This window comes from Mustela nivalis (genome assembly GCF_964662115.1).
Source record: "Mustela nivalis genome assembly, chromosome: 11".
NCBI lineage: Eukaryota > Metazoa > Chordata > Mammalia > Carnivora > Mustelidae > Mustela > Mustela nivalis.
Genome location: NC_139030.1, coordinates 78412681 through 78430695, shown reverse-complemented (window position 1 = coordinate 78430695; position 18015 = coordinate 78412681). Strand labels below are relative to the sequence as shown.

At 37.5% G+C, this 18015-nt stretch overlaps 1 protein-coding gene across 1 annotated transcript in view; it reads right to left on the bottom strand.

The window, feature by feature from the left end:
- LOC309844018 (thiamine transporter 2-like) overlaps positions 1–18015 on the bottom strand; it is a 42918-nt gene that overhangs the window by 6431 nt on the left and 18472 nt on the right. Inside the window, 5 exon segments of the mRNA XM_082690127.1 lie at positions 5611–5752; positions 12718–12719; positions 12721–12848; positions 12851–12892; positions 16817–17630. Of these exon segments, the coding sequence (XP_082546253.1) occupies positions 5611–5752; positions 12718–12719; positions 12721–12848; positions 12851–12892; positions 16817–17630 (1128 nt within the window).

The following is an 18015-nucleotide window of genomic DNA, read 5'->3' as shown; positions in this document are numbered from 1 at the left end:
ACTCAGCTTTAGGAAAAGAAAAAAAATATTTAGCCTGTAGAAACTGGGCCCTAGAATTATGTGAGTGCTGGCTTATGAAAGCAAATTTCCAGGGTAAATTCCTCTGATACCACCCAGATTCATCTTCTTTGTTGGCATTTCCCCTGTAATTTCATGTTTTGTTTCTGCTTCACCACTCACAGAGGATATAGCTTTTGGGGTTGCCACTAAAACCAAAATTCCAGGTCGCTGAGGAATCAGCAAATGCTCAAGCACATGAGAGATTCAGTGCTTCCTTATCTATCTGGTTTCCTGTTCTTGCTTTGACCTCTGCAGAGTGTTCTTATTTCTTACCAATTCAGCCGTTTATTAAAAAAAAAAAAAAAAACTCAACTTTATATCCAGGAGTTTTAGGTGTTTTGTAGTGTAAAGGACTTTTTCTGATATCCAGTTTATTGTTGCTTTAATGGAAATAAGCCTTTCTTATTTTAGTATTTCTAAAATTCTATAGCTCTTAATGGAAGGAAGTCTTTCTTAATTTAATATTTTAAAGAAAAAAACCCACTTGTTTACTTTAAACTTCAAACACAATCCTCAACCCCACTCCTCTCAAGGTGTTTGCCTTCAGACCATTTCCACTAGAACAGAAAAGTAAGAAAACAAGACAATGTCTGAAGATCAGGACTCGAACTCATTGAAAATTCGTATCGGCAGTTATTTTGTTTGATAATGAAAATCTGGGCTCACCTTCAGTTACTCTTTAAGATTCCAAAACGGAATCTTAAATCCAACAGACCACACATCTCACATGTTTTGAGTTAATGAATGCGGCCTGAAAACATTCATCTGAGCTTTCTGGACTGGCCAATAGTCCATGCTTTAAATACATCAAAAACATCTCAGAATTGATATGGGAGGCTTCCCAGAATCTAAAGGAATCCCCATTCCATGCACTCAAATAATAGCATCCCTGTTCTACTTTTTGTGAGATAATCTTTCTGCTTAGAGTGCCCCTTCCCTTATTAAGCCCTTTGCGGTTAAAACTAAAACTCCATTTTCATGATTCTAATTTTTATTTAATTTAAGGCAGCCAAAAGTACCAGTTATCCTAGCTAGATAATCTAATGGAGTGTGTAATCAGGGGTCCATCTGGTCCCCGAGTGGCTAAGGGCAGTGGCTTCCTGCCAAGAGAGCTGGGGAGGATCATTTCTCATTTCTCCATGAGGACATGGCAGATAGAGCAGAGCAGCAGCTGTGGTGTCCATGTCATTGAAGGGTCACTTTGTACCAGTGGCCTTCCCCTTTTCTTTTTCTTGTGTGCTTCCCCAACTTGCTGGTGTTGGGGTTCAGGACAAGTTGCTCCCAAATATGACACTTTGGCATAGTGAATGTTTTTTAACTGAAGGAGTCTGAGGCATGGCAGGTGCAGGAAGGACTTTCCGACCTTCCTTTGGAGCCGGTCCTAAGAACCGAGTGTCTATACCCAGAGCCCAGAGGAAAGGAACATCCTTATCTCCAAAGATAAAAGGACACAGAGAGGAATCTGAATGAACAGGCATTGTGAAGTTCCCCCAATTTACTATTCTTAGTTTATATCCTTTTCGTCCTATCATATTTTTTTTTCATAGTTTTCCACCCTTTATCAAATCTAGCATAAAAACATTCAGGCTCAACTATTACTTGGGGTCTTCACTTCCTCACGAAGGTTCCTGTGTTACACAAAACTTAAATCAAATACATTTGTATGCTTTTGCTAATTTGTTTTTGTTACAGAGATGCAGCTGAGAACCAAATTGGGTGAGAGGAAACAATATTTTTCCTCCCTGACAGGATCAAGAGTTGCTTTTCATGTTAAGCTTCAAGATCATCCAGGGAGGAGGCTGGTGAAAGTAATGAGATTCATGAATGGGAGTTGAATGAATGTCAACTCTCTCAATCTATAAAAAATTGATGAGTGGGGCGCCTGGGTGGCTCAGTGGGTTAAAGCCTCTGCCTTCGGTTCGGGTCATGGTCCCAGGGTCCTGGGATCGAGCCCCACATCAGGCTCTCTGCTCCGCAGGGAGCCTGCTTCCTCCTCTCTCTCTGCCTGCCTCTCTGCCTAGTTGTGATTTCTCTCTGCCAAATAAATAAAATATTTAAAAAAAATTGATGATTACCGTGTGTTCTCCATTGCAAAGGGCATCTCTGCACACTGAAGGATGGAACCGGGTGGGGAGCATGAGGAATGGAGGGATAGAGTAACAGGTAACCAACCTGTGAGTAATTGGGTGTTTTCATGTGAAACCTAACAAAGGGATTATTTTTTTAAAGATTTTATTTGTTTACTTATTTGGGGCGGTGGAGAGCAAGCATACAAGGGGAGGAGCAGAGGGATAGGGTGAAGGGTATAATTTCCAGAAGACTATCTGCTGAGTGTAGAGCCCGAGGCCAGGCTCCATCTCAAGACCATGAGATCGTGACCTGAGCTGAAACCAAGAGTCAGACACTGAACTGACTGAGCCACTCAGGTGCCCCTCAGAAGGATTATTTAAAAAAAAAATTAACCTTTTTGGATTTGTGTGATTATTCACCCACTCCCTCTGAAAGTCCCTCATATTTACACCTACGAATTTCATCTATTTTTTAAAAACAAAATTCCCCTTGAAAATTATTTTATATCATCAGTGTACCACAATATGTTCTTATGGCTTCAGTAAAGCTATATTCTAAAGTTACCTCTTCTTACATAACTAGCTAAATTACTCCTTAGCTTTTTCTAGATGAGGTAAAAAGATTCTTTTAGCTGCTCATGGGCATTTCCCCCTAGCCTTTCAGTAATATTCAAAGATATACAAGGAACCTTTTTTAAAAGATCTCTATGGCCCTTTTAAATTGAGAATCTAAAAAAGCCTATGTTGGGATAACAGGCTGAAAAATAATGAGGAAATGGAGGAATTTGTTCAGGATGCCTCAATGCAGATTTCTTTCCACTGAATTTCTATGTCCTATGAAAATGCTGACTTAGGTTGTAGTTTCTATTTTTTAGATTCCAATCTTTTAAAATGGCACTTGAAATTATATTAAGAAGCTCATGGGATATCATTAAGTGCATAACCAATGATAAATGGACATTTATGATTGAGACTTGGGAGTTATTAATCAATATAACTATTCTTGGCTTTCTGAAGTTAATCCAATTTCATTAGATTTCTACCCAAAACCAATTTTAAGAGCGCTGCTTTTCAAACCCAGAAATCTGTGGTAAAACTTTTTTGTTTGGGGAATATTTGATAGAAATAGGGATTGTCTTCCCTTATGCCTTTGGACTGTATATTTTGTGCTTACCCTGCTCTGGCACCTGGGGAAACTAGTACTTTATTTAGGAGTTGAGTTTTACTTTACCTAACTTACATGAAAGAATCTCAAAGAAAGTTATTGTAGCATTGAGGGTAGTGGTAGAGATGATAAGACAAGATAGAAATACAAAGAAAGATTTTATTTTATTTCTAAAGATTTTTATTTATTTATTTGACAGAGAGAGATCACAAGTAGGTGGAGAGGCAGGCAGAGAGAGAGAGAGAGAGAAGCAGGCTCCCCGCTGAGCAGAGAACCCGATGTGGGACTCGATCCCAGGACCCTGGGACCATGACCTGAGCCGAAGGCAGCGGCTTAACCCACTGAGCCACCCAGGCACCCCCAAAAGAAAGATTTTAGAGGAGTGCTCTGAAACTAGATTTCCCTTGGTTGAGAAGATAAAAGGATTTGGAAATCTTGGCTTATTGGGGGAAACAAAAATGAAGCTTGACTTTTTCTGCCAAACTTAATTTTCACCCGTGGCTTTGGATGTCCACGTGAATTCCCCTGAAAGGTCAAAATTTATTGATTTCCCCACAAAGTTGTCATTTAAATCAGGTTACACAAAATAGTGCAAGGAGGAGGACGGACAGACTGACAGACAATTTTCTTCTTAAGTTCTGGGTTGCCTCCTTCTGTTCTAGGAATTCATTAATTTCAGATTAAGACTCAATGGATTTGTGGAAAAATAAAGGAGATTTCTGGAGGATATTCCTGCAGAAGTCCTAAGAAAAGGTAAGTGTATCCTAACAGTGTTGACTCATGTGAGTAATTCTTGTTTCTTTTTATTAAGAAGGGAGAGAGACACATCTATGTATTGAGTACACTATAGCCTGGGAATGGTATATTTTATAGGCAAGCATCTAATCTGTGTATGAACTCAGATATTATATTTTCCATTCTACTGAAGAGAAAACAGACATTAAAAAAATAAATTACAGAGGGCACCCAGGTGGCTCTGTTGGTTAAGCGTCTGCCTTCAGCTCAGGTCATGGTCCCAGGGTCCTGGAATCGAATCCCATATCAGGCTCTTTGCCCAGTGGGGAGTCTGCTTTTCCCTCTCCCTCTGTGCTCTCTCAGGTAATAAATAAAATCTTTAAAAAAATTGTATCTCTAGGGGAAGAAAGAGGAAGTGTGTGGCAGGTACAGATGAAATAAGATTGGCCATAAATTTGAGTGATGGATGCCTGATATCATGACACTATTCTTTCTAGTTTTATAATAGAATTAAAAGTTCTTAAGAAATCACTCATAAACATCAAGATTTATATCCATACTTTGTTGATTTCAGGCTTGTGCTCTCTTGATCACATCACATACCAAATGATTTCTAAAAAGCTGGAAAGCGGGATGATAAAATAGGAATTTAAATTTTATTTTAGAAAGTAGCAACTGATCTCTTTATGTCCTCAAAAAGACCCGAGTCTATAGTAATCTCAGTTTTAATATTTATTCAATGAAGGTATCTTTCCTTCTGTTAAACTAGTTTGAGATTAAAATAGATTTCTTAAATATTACTCATTCAATTGTGTTTCCTGAAATGATTTCTTTTCTCTTTTTGTTTTTAAAGAAGATGACTCAATATTCTAAACATTTGCATTAGGGATGTGTAAAGACATGTAAGATTTACCATTTTGTCCATGAGACTGAGTAGGCTTATAAAATCTGTGAACTAAGCATTCATAAGATTGAATTTTAACCAGGGCAAGAAAAACATTTAGCTGTGGGTAATGAGAACCTCTTAAACTGGAATGACTTTATGGGTCTATTTTAGGTAATGCTTTCATTCTTTCACATGCTCAATGAAAAGGTCACCTGTTTAATGAAAAAGTTTCCTAAGAAATAGAATGTATCTTAACTACATCGTATTTATACCTCTCGGTATAAAATTACTCCACTGAAGACACCATGCTAAATAAAAACAAGCCAGAAATAAAAGGCTATATCTCTATGATTCCATTTATATGACTTCCTAAAATGACAAAACGATAGGGATTGAAAACCCATCAATTGATTGGGGAGGTAGCATGGAGAGAGGCAGCTGACAGCAAGTGGGGGCGGGTATTGTCTGGCTGAAGGGGCGGTTTTTTATTTTCATGTGGTGGTGGCTACACAGCTGTGTGTTTGCCCAAATTAATAGAACTATAAATAAATTTTTTATATGTCAATTTATTTTATGAAAATTATATCTCAGCAGGTCCAATTACTATGTGTAATAATATAAACATATGTATGTGTGTGTGTATAGTTTTTAAAGTATACCTCTGTGTCAGTGAGGGCACAGAGGCATGCCCTTACCTGGATGCTGACCGGAAGCCCCAGTCCCTGCTTGTCAACCACAGCTACAGTCATGACAGTCTGGATCACCAGGGCAATGAAGGTGTTGATTCCGAACACCAGGGCATAGCGTTCCACACTGAGATTAACAGCAACCTGAAATCTAAAAGTGTACAAATGGAAAGAGTTTTGAAAGGACACATATGTGGACTTTTATTTTGTTTAAAAAAAATTTTTTTATTCATTTGGGAGAGAGAGAAAGCAGAGAGAGCACACAAGTGACAGTGGGAAGAGGCAGAGCAAGAAGGAGAAGCAGACTCCTCACTGACTAGAGAGCCCTATTCAGGGCTTGATGTGGGGCTCCATCCCAGGACCCTGGGATCATGACCTGAGCCGAAGGCAGATGCTTAACCCACTGAGCCACCCAGGCGCCCACATATGTAGACAGAGCAGGGAGTTGTGTTGTTTCCAAGATTTCTCTCCCCTCAGGCAGCCCAGGCTTCTGTTGAAGTTCTTGCTGAAAAGTTCTTCTAGCAGAGAAAAAGGAAAGAAGGGTAAATGGAATAGTGAGGTGTTATATTTTTAACATTCCATGTGATGAGAAATAGTATAAGAATTTAAAGCTAATTAACCTTCTCTAAAATTAAGCCAAATATTCCAAATGTTCTGCAACTAAGGAACACTGAACATTATTGGACATGGATATGGTTTAACAGTCACTCTTTAACCTTGATATATCAATGAGTAAATCACAAGTCTATTTGATGAGTTTTTACTTATTTGGATTCTCTTCTGGATCATTGACTGACTACATTAGCAGTTTCAGAGTCTAATTGATGAATTTTTCTCTGGAAAACTCACAAATTATTTGCTCTCACAGTTGGTTCAGTATGACTGTTAGTTCATTTTAAATAAATGACTGGGTTTTGAATTTGGTCAGGAAAGACTGACATATATACATTCAAATTCTTCCATCTAATTGAGCTAAAATATTTATAACCTGAATTTATTTAAAAATATGAAAACATTTATTCTTCTCGTACCCACTTAAGCACCCATGTTGCATCACCACTTCCTCATATCAGGGAGATCATATGATAGTTGTCTTTCTCTGCTTGACTTATTTCGCTAAGCATGATACGCTCTAGTTCCATCCATGTTGTCGCAAATGGCAAGATTTCATTTCTTTTGATGGCTGCATAGTATTCCATTGTGTATATATACCACATCTTCTTGATCCATTCATCTGTTGATGGACATCTAGGTTCTTTCCATAGTTTGGCTATTGTGGACATTGCTTGGATTGGGAGGGAGACAAACCATAAGTGACTCTTAATCTCACAAAACAAACTGAGGGTTGCTGGGGGGAGGGGGTTTGGGAGAAGGGGGTGGGATTATGGACATTGGGGAGGGTATGTGCTTTGGTGAGTGCTGTGAAGTGTGTAAACCTGGTGATTCACAGACCTGTACCCCTGGGGATAAAAATATATGTTTATAAAAAATTATATAAAAAAAATTAAAATACAATGAGATCTAAAAAAAAAATCTGAAAACAAATGGAAGATTTTAAACAATTTTCACATCCTCTCCCCAAATCCTCACATTAAAAAACAAATATAAGCATTTTAAAATTATGTGATTCAATGAAAATGTATTATTTCAGTGCAAAACATTACCAACATAACAAAACCCATAAATTATCCTAGATCCCACAAAGCGAATATAACATGTGGTCCAGGTGAGCCTTAAAATTTCAGGAGTGTTTTGCTCAGCTAACAAATTTTCCTTTGGCGGAAAAAATGCTATACTAGATAGATGCTCTTGAAACCTAGATTAAATCAAATGGCAGATTCCCTTTTAGTATACAGATTATTCCAGGTTGGAATCTTGATTTAATCTGTACAGATGCTTAAACAAAGTATCAGTGATTACTTTGTTTTGGATAAGACCTTTATATGTGGTAGATTCAGATAGAGGCATAATGATGACATCAGGCTCAGCGTGACATTGAATGCTAAGCTTTTTCAGACTAAACCCCAAAATTATTGTCCCAGGTAACTGAAATGACAAGGAATCATACTATCTAAAATCTTTTTCAAAGCTCCTACTGAGTCATTTCTACATAGGCATAAATTTACTGTGCTGAGTACACTGCTCAGGGCTAAAAAATTCTTGGGAACTGAATTGTATTCATGTTCTGTTAGGTAATTAACGCTAAATACAGATAAGCCTGTAAGATAGTCTATAATTTAAAGATAGAACCACTTTGAAATTTTATTTGATCATTTATGTTCCATATATTATGGCATTAGGGGATTGAATTTACCCATTTACCCTATCTGTTAAAGGAAAGTCATAGAACAATTTATAAAGCAAAGAAAAACATTGCTTTTTGCCCATAAAAAAATTCAATAGCTTAAAGTTTTTTTTAATGTTATATTATTGTATTTTTTTGTAGTTTTTTTTTAAAGATTTTATTTATTTGAGAGAGAGAGAACATGAGCAGGAAAAGGGACAGAGGGAGAGGGAGAGAGAAGTGGACTCTCTGATGAGCAGGGAGCCTGACATAGGACTTGATTCCAGGACCCCAGAATCATGACCTGAGCTGAAAGCAGATGCCTAACAGACTGAGTCACCCAGGTACCCCTTGCTTATTGTTATTGTTGTTGTTGTTTTCCAGAAATGCTCACCAAATGTTCATTATGGAGCAGGGACTTCATGGGCATACCAGTGCATGAGCACGATTCTACTTTCACTCCAACAGGGAATACTTAACTGGACCCAGATTACAGCTTTGACTAATATTAATTAAATTAACCACTTTTGTCATGAAACAGAAATATAAAGTAAATATCTTCTTTTATAGAATAATCAGATTTTTTTATATGGACTTCTTGTATCACAGGATGGTTGAAACCATGGATGGTCAATCACCTTAGAATTTCTTCCAAATCTGAACTCTAATCCTTTGCATTAGAAATACACTTATCCTACACATGCTAAATTTATTTTAAAATTTTCTTAGAAGTTAGAGAAGTAAAAAGATGTAAGTGAGGTTACAGAGACTGGATTCACCTACAGAGAAAATGATATTCTATTAGGATTCTGAAATTGGACATGGGAGTGATAATTTCATTTAGCACCAAATTTCATGGATATTTGAGGTCAAGTTCTCTTTCCCACCCCCATGTGAGTGTGTATCCTAACACTAAGATACTATTTGTTGAGTCCTGCCCAGTAATTAGATAACTTAATTAATGTAACCAAAGTTAATTACATCTAAAATAATACCCCTTTTCAATGAGCTTATCAGTCATCTGACTGAACTGACAAATTAGATGAAAGATGATCATTGAGCTTTATGTAGAATGCTCTGAGCATACTGTCTGGGAAAACCCTGACAACAAAAATATGAGTTCCATCTTCATGACCTCTCAAAATCTTAGCATTCTTACTATTCCTATAGTTTAACCCTCGCTTCCTCATGTCTATAATAAATCATTCTGAGAATTTCTCAAAACACCAACACATTTGGGTTGTTTGTTTTTTCCTAAACCATCTCATATTCTGACAGTTAATCTTACAATTTTTTTTTTCAAATTTTCCTATTTCTTTCTTTAGTAGAGCAAATTGACTCGCTTCATAGTATGCAATAAATATGCAGATGGCTGTGTACCAATCTGTTCTGAAATATTCAAGAATAACATACTTTTTACTCTTTCACTATGTGAAAACTGTGGTCAACAACAGTAAAAATAACTCTGAAAAAAATATTTTTACTAATTTGCAAGGTCTCAATCTTCCTAAATGTAGCCATTGAGCATTAAATCAAACTAATTTAAGTTTGACTTAAGTTCCTTTTCCTAATCAAGAGTTAGACTGCTGAGAGAAAATGAAACCTTTCAAATAATTTCTAAAATAAAAGTGGGGGAAGATAGAGATCTCCTTGTTAAGATGTTGATGGTCAGAAAAGACTAAAATAACAATAATAAAATAACAGGGCAAGCCAAAAACCATACTATTCCATAAAGAAAATGTAAGTATAGTAAAGTTGCTGAAAATCCAATAAAAATAGAAAATCTTAGAAACAGCCAAAAGCAAAATTATCATCACATTTAGAGGAAGAACAACAATGAGAATGACAACAAACTCCATAAGGCAAGCTGGAACACAATGGAATAATAATAAATCCTTAAAATGTTGAATGGGGGAAAAAAACCCACTATCAACTTAGAATTCTAATTAGCAAAAATATACTTTAAAATGACATAATATGTATTTTCAAATAAATAAAATTTGAGCAAAATTGTCACCAGATGGCTAGTACTAAAAGAAATGTTAAAACAAGTTTTCAGGGTGCCTGGGTGGCTTGGTTGGTTAAGTGACTGCCTTCAGCTCAGGTCATGATCCTGGAGTCCCAGGATCGAGTCAGGCATCAGGCTCCCTGCTCAGCGGGGAGTCTGTTTCTCCCTCTGACCTCTCCCCTCTCATGCTCCCTCTCTCTCATTCTCTTTCTTTCTCTCACATAAATAAATAAATAAACAAATAAATAAATAAAATCTTTAAAAAAATAAAATAAGTTTTCAGGCTTGGGGAATCAATAGCAGATGGAAACATGGATCTACAGAAAGAAATGAGAAGAATTAGGAATTGTAAATCTATGAGTAAATATAAAAGATTTTCTTTTGGTCCTAATTTAAAAAATTATTTTCCTGTTTAAAGTAAATATACTAATAATGTATTGTAGGGTTTATAACAGAAACTGAAGTAAAATCTCTAAAACAGTACAAGGCACAGGGAGTAAATGAAATTATGTTGCTGTAAAGAACTTACACACAAAGTGGTATAATATTAATTTAACAAAAACCAACGAGTTAAAATCTAATCCCTCTAAAAACAAAAAGACTTAGCCAAGAAAAACAAGAAAAATGGAATTAAAAAAGAAAACTCAATTAACTTCGAAAGAGGAATAAAGGCAAATGAATAGGTGGGACAAATAGTAAACAAATAACAAACTGGTAGCTATAAACTCAATTGTAAGTTACATGGAGTTCATGGGTGAGCCTCTTGAATGTACAAATTAATGTTTTAAATAAATGTTCATGCATTTTTTGAATATATGATTAATGCTTTTGATCAAATCTGGGAACTTTCTCACCATTATCACAACCCCTTTTTTCTCCTTTATGTTCACGTCTTCTGGGACTTCATAATGCATATATTAATATAGTTTTTTGTGTTCCATAGGTCTCTAAGAAAAATTTAAGGCCAAAGAGCATGTCAAAGATTATACAGCTGATGTTAGGTCAAGGAAAATATTTTTAGATGTTTGCTTTGTCTTTGATCAACTTCCTAATTAAAATTAAACATACTGCCACACAGGAAATGAGGAGCAATACCTACCTCGTCCTTTTTTAGGTATTCTCTAGGCACCATTCATCACTTCCTTAGCTCATTTTCTTTCTATTCTAATTAATCAAGATCAAATATTCCCTATGTTTAAACTACTGTATGATTTAACGTTTCTTATTTTTATACGTAGTTTTATAGAACAGCTTCAGTTCTACAGCTGCTCTGAGACTACTTGATAATTTGTTTCAAAAAGAAACAGATGTGCTATGATTATTCAAGCAGGTAGGGAGTGAAAACTAAATTGAGTCAAAATTAGATACAATCACATCTCAATTTGTTGCTAAATAAAACAAAATCAAATTGGAGAAATTAGAACTATGGTACACTGTTGGTGGGAATACAAAATGGTACAGCCATTATGGAAAACAGTATGAAGGTCCCTCAACCAATTAAAAATAAACTACCTTACAATCCAGAAATTCCCACTTCTGAGTATTTATTGAAAATAATTGAAATCAGGACCTAGAAGAAATGAGAGCACTCCCATATTCATTATACTGCTATTCATAATAACCAAGATGTGGAAACAACCTAAATGTCTGTAGATGGATTAATGAATAAAGAAAATGTGGTATATACATACAACTGACTATAATTTAGCCTTAAAAACAAAAGGAAATCCTGCAATATGGGACAACATGGGTGCATCTTGGGAACACTACGCTACATGAAATGTTTCAGTCATAGAAGGGCATATGTTGCATGATTCCATTGATATGTGATGTCTAAAATAATCAAATTCATAGAAGAAAGAATGGGGACGCCGGGGTGGCTCAGTTGGTTAAGCAGCTGCCTTCGGCTCAGGTCATGATCCCAGCGTCCTGGGATCCAGTCCTACATCAGGCTCCTTGCTCAGCAGGGAGCCTCCTTCTCCCTCTGCCTCTGCCTGCCATTCTGTCTGCCTGTGCTCTCTCTCTCCCCTCTCTCTCTCTCTGATAAATAAATAAAATCTTTAAAAAAAAAAAAAAGAAGAAAGAATAGAATGGTAGTTTCCAGGGGCTTTGTGAAGAGGAAGATTAAGTTGCTACTTAATGTATATAAATACTTATTTTTCAGTTATGCATCATAAATAAGTTCTAGCAGTCTGGTGTATACTATTGTACCTACAGATAGCAATCCTGCAGTGTGCACTTAAAAGTCTGCTAAGAGGGACGCCTGGGTGGCTCAGTTGGTTAAGCAGCTGCCTTCGGCTCAGGTCATGATCCCAGCGTCCTGGGATTGAGTCCCACATCGGGCTCCTTGCTCCGCAGGGAGCCTGCTTCTCCCTCTGACTCTGCTTTCCACTCTGTCTGCCTGTGCTCACTTTCGCTCGCGCTCTCTCTCTGACAAATAAATAAAATCTTAAAAAAAAAAAAATCTGCTAAGAAAAATAGATCTCATGTTACATGTTTTTACCAAATTAAAAGAAAAGAGGACTATAAAAGAAAAAAAATCAATAAAATTATTCTGTTAAATAAATACAATAGAAAAAAACATAAAAAGTCAAAACCTCAGAGCATATTGCTGTTTACTAATTATGAGAACTTTGAATTTTTTTTGCCTGATTAATAACCTTAATCAAGTTCCAGGAGAAAGTCTGTTAAAAGAGGAATATAGTTGTTGTCTCTTATATTAAGCATTAAATATATCATTGAAAATGCTATTCAGAAGAACTAGAAGAATAAATAAAGAAACCTGTTCTGTTGCTTGAGATTTAGATTAAGAAATGATAAATACTTATGCTATCGTTATGAGAAGCATGTAACTTGACTTGAATATCACAAAACCAGCATAGCACACCCAAATATTATTTGTGTAATGCATGAAAAGTAGAGAACCGGCATCCACTGCTGAGAACATTGCCAGGGCCAGTTGACTTTCACACAGTCTGCTGTGAAGGCTGCCAGAGCCTCTGAAAAGGAAGGAATCAATATATATTACAACTTGTCATTCCACATATACAAAGCAGGGTGATGTTTTGTTAAAATTCACAGTGGATGGGCACTGAAGCATTTCCAGGCTATGGTAAAAAATGTTGACCAATCATGACCTTTGACTGAATGACAATCACTTGATCCACCTCTGGGAAGTGTGCATATCTTTTTCTCTTAAAGTTTGAAATAGACCAACTGAATTTGGGTCTCTATAAATCACAGACTGGAATCGCCCCAGAGAGGCCTTTTTTCCCTTTCTTCTTCACTTTGCAGAAGATAAAACTTGGGTTCAGAAAACTGGTGTCAAACAAAAACAAATCCAGACTTTGATAGGGGGAGGCTTTATTTAGAAGAAAGAATTGCAATAGGAAGGACACTCTGATTGCCCAAATCTGCAAGCATCTTAAAATCAAACAGAAAAAGGGTTTTCTTTTATAGTGTAATCCTTCACTGTAGGGCAAGCAGCCATAAATGGGATCTTTGGAGAGGAAGCTGGACAAGGAAGGGGAAATGATCAGTGGAGACTGACAGGAAAGTGTCCTGCTGCGGTCCATTTTCAGAAGATGATGGGGGCTGGGGCACAGTCCACCTTGTGTGGTGTTTACTCAGAATTGGGGCAAGCAGAATGTAGGGGTTCTGTAATAAGGAGAAGAGTCTGACTCAAGTTCAGTCAAGACAAAGCACCGTGGAAGGAACAGTCAGTTGTGAACACTTGGTGACCAAGTGAGGCACCAGGTTCTTCAGACTGAATGCCAGCCCTTGCTACTATGTCTTTCTCTGTGCCGCATAACAGATGTTCTAGCAAGAAGGAATTTTCTCTCTGTCCTTATCCTGTTTTTTCTATCTTCTCTATAACATCGATTTAAAAATTCCCTCAAATCCCTAAAACATACCTATCTTCTTTTTAAGAATTCTCTCTATACACTTCCCCATTTGTTGGTTTCATCATTCCCCTCTTTGTTGACTCATTCATTCACCTACTCACTCATCAAATGTTTTTGAGCTTCTCTGTGAGAAAATATGGTGGTAAATTTTGGATCCTTGCTCTTGAAAATAATATAGCCAACTGGAGAAATGAGATGTATCAATTTTTCCTTTTAATAGTGTGTGACAGAATTGTAGAAATGCTGACCTTAACTCAAATTTAAACTAATCGTAACCTAGTGGTTCTCACAAAGGTGTTTTTGTCCTTCAGGGGAGAGATGGCAATATTTGAAGACAATTTTGGTTGTCATGACTTGTCAGGGGTGTGGGGTGGTGCTGGTGGTATGTTAAGGGGATCTCGTGGGTTGGGACCGATGATGTTGTGGAACATCTTACAAAGCACAGGACAGCCCCCCAGGACAAAGAATTTCCCTGCCCAAAATGTCAGCATTGCTGAGGATGAGAAACTCTGACCTAAGCCCTACATGTAGTCACAAGACATACCCCCGGGACATATTCATGTGATGATATGTATTATATGGATATATGTATAATATGTTCCTACATCGTGCTGTGAATGAAGTAATCAGTTGTCAGGTTTCTTGCTACCCTTAGCTTTCTTTCTTAAAGACATGGTTTAATTTACATGAGGCATTAGGTCAACAAACCAGTCTACTTCACCTGGTTCTGCCTAAAAATTTGACACTAATTAGGGTCATCGCAATCACAAAGAGACTAAAGAAAAATTGTGTTTGGGAAGCTTTTTTTTTTTTTTTTAAAGATTTTATTTATTTATTTGACAGAGATCACAAGTAGGCAGAGAGGCAGGCAGAGAGAGAGGGGAAGAGAAGCAGGCTCCCCGCTGAGCAGAGAGTCCGATGTGGGGCTCGATCCCAGCACCCTGGACTCATGACCTGAGCCGAAGGCAGAGGATTTAACCCCCTGAGCCACCGAGGTGCCCCTGTTTGGGGAGCTTTTAAAGAATGAATTTTATGCACATTTTACCTTTCCTACACATGCCTTCAGTAAGGGTACATTATCTAAAGAGAAGAAGATTGTTTTCTCCCTTCTCCCAAGGAGCAAGTCCTTAGAGAGGAAAAGGGTTTAAGGTAAACAAATCCTAGAACAGGTTTCTAGGAGTCAAAATGGAATTTTTAGAAAGGGAAGTGAGAAGAATATTATCTCAACAATGGACCCTGAAATGTTCAATAAATATATGGGTGTGGAACACCCCAACTTCAAAAATAATATCTTCAAAGTCTTATTTGATGTGAAAGCTTTGTTATATCAGGAAAAACCATGTGCATTGTTGGGCTTACTTCAAAGACAGCTCTGGGCTCTACTCTTCCAACTCTAGAGGATTAACTCTGTATCAACCCCCTTCCCTCCTCTTCACCTCATTCTCTTTGGAAAAGGATTTTAAACTTCACAAGATATGTTCGGGGAAAAAGGAAGAGTCAGTGGACAAGAATCTAAGAACCCCCCCAAACCACGGTAGCTTCTCAGCCAGGAGGGAAGTTTTTGAAAGTCGAAAGCCCAGGATGGGGTTGAGGGGGAATCCTGTAGCAGAAGCTGGAAACCCTCATTCTCTCAGGATCTTCTCAGGGTCACTCAGTCTCGCTGCCTCTTTCCTGCTGCACAAAAAGCAGTCTCAGAAATCCATCAATAAGTAAATAAGGTTGAAGCAAACACTTAACCAGTCAGCTCCAGGAAAAGGAATAAACACTCAGGAACACACATAGCCTCTTGGAGGTCCCGCCTCTCCCAACAGGTCACAGCCTGTCTTTCTCCTTTCCTAGCACTCTCTGTCTCCCGCTGCCATTTTCTCCACACCCGAAGATTGCTATTCGTTAAGAGCTACTGTAGAGAGACACAATTCTTACTGCTTCTTACTAATGTCAAATGAATGAAAGTATATTGTGTAGGAAAGACCAGAGAGAACAGTATACAAGGTAATACAATAAGCTAGCTGTGGAGAAGAAATGGGATGTAAGATTATAAGAACCCCATTTTGATTCACTATTATTCCAGAAAAAATCTGGATATAATAGGGAATGGGGGAAGCTGAGTAGGGAAAATAATCTTAATCAGAAGGCAACAAGTTTTGGCAAATCTCTGCATGTAGAGTTAAGGAAAGATATAAATAAATTATTTAAGTTGTCTCAAAAGGAACCTTTGAATGATAAAGTAGCTCATAGAACAGTAGCTTTCAAACCTCTTTGACCATAGCCTGAAAAAAAGAAATATGTTTTATATATCCACCAGTACATACATATTTGTATGTAAACAGTTTTCACAAAACAGACCTTATCCCTATAAGCTGCTGTGCTCTGTATTCTATTCTATTCTAAATTTTCTATTCTGTTCTTTGATTTAAAAATGCTGGTCAGAAATCCACTACATTGATTTCAAAATCTGTATTCTATAAAGGGTCAGAAAGTAAATATTTTAGGCTTGCAGACTACATAGCCTTCTTTGTTTTTATTTGGTTGATTTATTATTTTTACAAACCTTGGCATATATTATTTTTTCCCTTATAGCCCATTAAAAATGTAAAAATTATTAGCTCTCACGGGTCTTGGGCCATCATTTGCTCACCTCTGTTAATAGTTTGCAAACCACAGTTTATCAATTAGAATTAGAGAGCAATTAGAGAGGAAAGTGATTTGGTAGCTTAACCTTAAACCATTCAACTCTTTACGGCCAAACCAGGTTTGGTCAGTGGGACAGAAATTTGCAGTCCCTGTTTCTAGGGGGTAGGTAAAACTTTATTTTCCATGGATAACTTCGCCAATCTTCCCTTATATTCAATGCCTCTTTTAAATTTTTAAAGTTTGTGTTAAAGCTTTTTTTTTTTTTTTCAGAGTATTTGGTATTTAGTATTGAAGTCAGTACAATGAATCTAAGACGATGATTTGGAAGACTATATTTCTTGCACTAAGAACACTATCTGAAAAGATAAAGTCTGGTATGCTGACCTCCAAAGGTTGCAAGGGCTTCTACTGCTCCATTATAGATTGTAGAATTCTGGGACGGTGCCTTGTAATCCCACAGGATTTGAACATAGTTCAAAACCTGATTGAAACCTGCTGTGGAGAAGGCCCACCACAGGGACCAGTAAAAAAGTTGCTCTGAGGAGTAGCACTCCTTCAGATCTTGGAACCACTGCACAAAACCTCTCAAAGTTACGTTTTCCGGCTTTGGAGTGCTTAACGAACCATCATCCAGATTCCTTGAAAAGGTGAATGTTTCTTGGCAGACCAGTTTGTGACCCTTTTGAGGTTCCTCTAAGAAAGCATCTCTTCCTCTTGGTTTTGGAGAAGCCCCTGTGCTGGGTTTTGCGTGAAAAAACATGCTCTTCTTAGGCATTGGTAGGAGAAGTGAGAAAAGAAAGGCCATAGAGACGGAGGCCAAGGATATGATGTTGAGGCAAAAGCACGAGAGGCTGGCCAGGGACATGAGGAGCTGGGCCAGCACCGAGGCCGCTGTGTAGGCCACTAGTGTGATGCTCCTGCAGTAGCCGCTCACTTTCTGGTAGTGCTCGGGGCTGACCACGCTGTAAATGTAGGCATAGTATGCCACCTCGGTGGCAGAGACCATCCCATAGAAGAACTCTAGCACCTGCATGGCTCTTAATCCTTGGCCAAATACAAGAAACAGCCAGGTGATGATGAAGCTGACTCCTTGCAGGATGATGACTGGCTTGTAGCGGACGTAATCGGTCAGGATGAACACGGGGAGCAGCAGCACCAGGTAAGAGTATATCCAGATTGGGAAGATCTCATTTGTGATCTGTGAGATTAAATGGGGGAGGGGCATAAGGACCAAAGCACTGGACGTGAAACACACCATAGTTCTCTGACATAATATATTACCCAAAGGACAATGTATCCATCCTAGGACACATTGCTTGGCCCACATCAATTTGATACTTCACATGAGTGTTCGACAATACAGTGGAAAGTCGTGGGAAGTGGAAATTCAAGGAAAACAAATGGTCCAAATCATGGATATTCCTAACATGTGGGTTCCCCTCTCCAGTGTAAAGAAAGAGCAGTTATTGTTCTTAGTTACCTGCTTCTTACATATTAAAATGGAATATTTAAATTTAAATAATAATATTTTATATTTAATTATTTTTTTTAATATTTAAATATTAAATTTAAAATGGAAAATC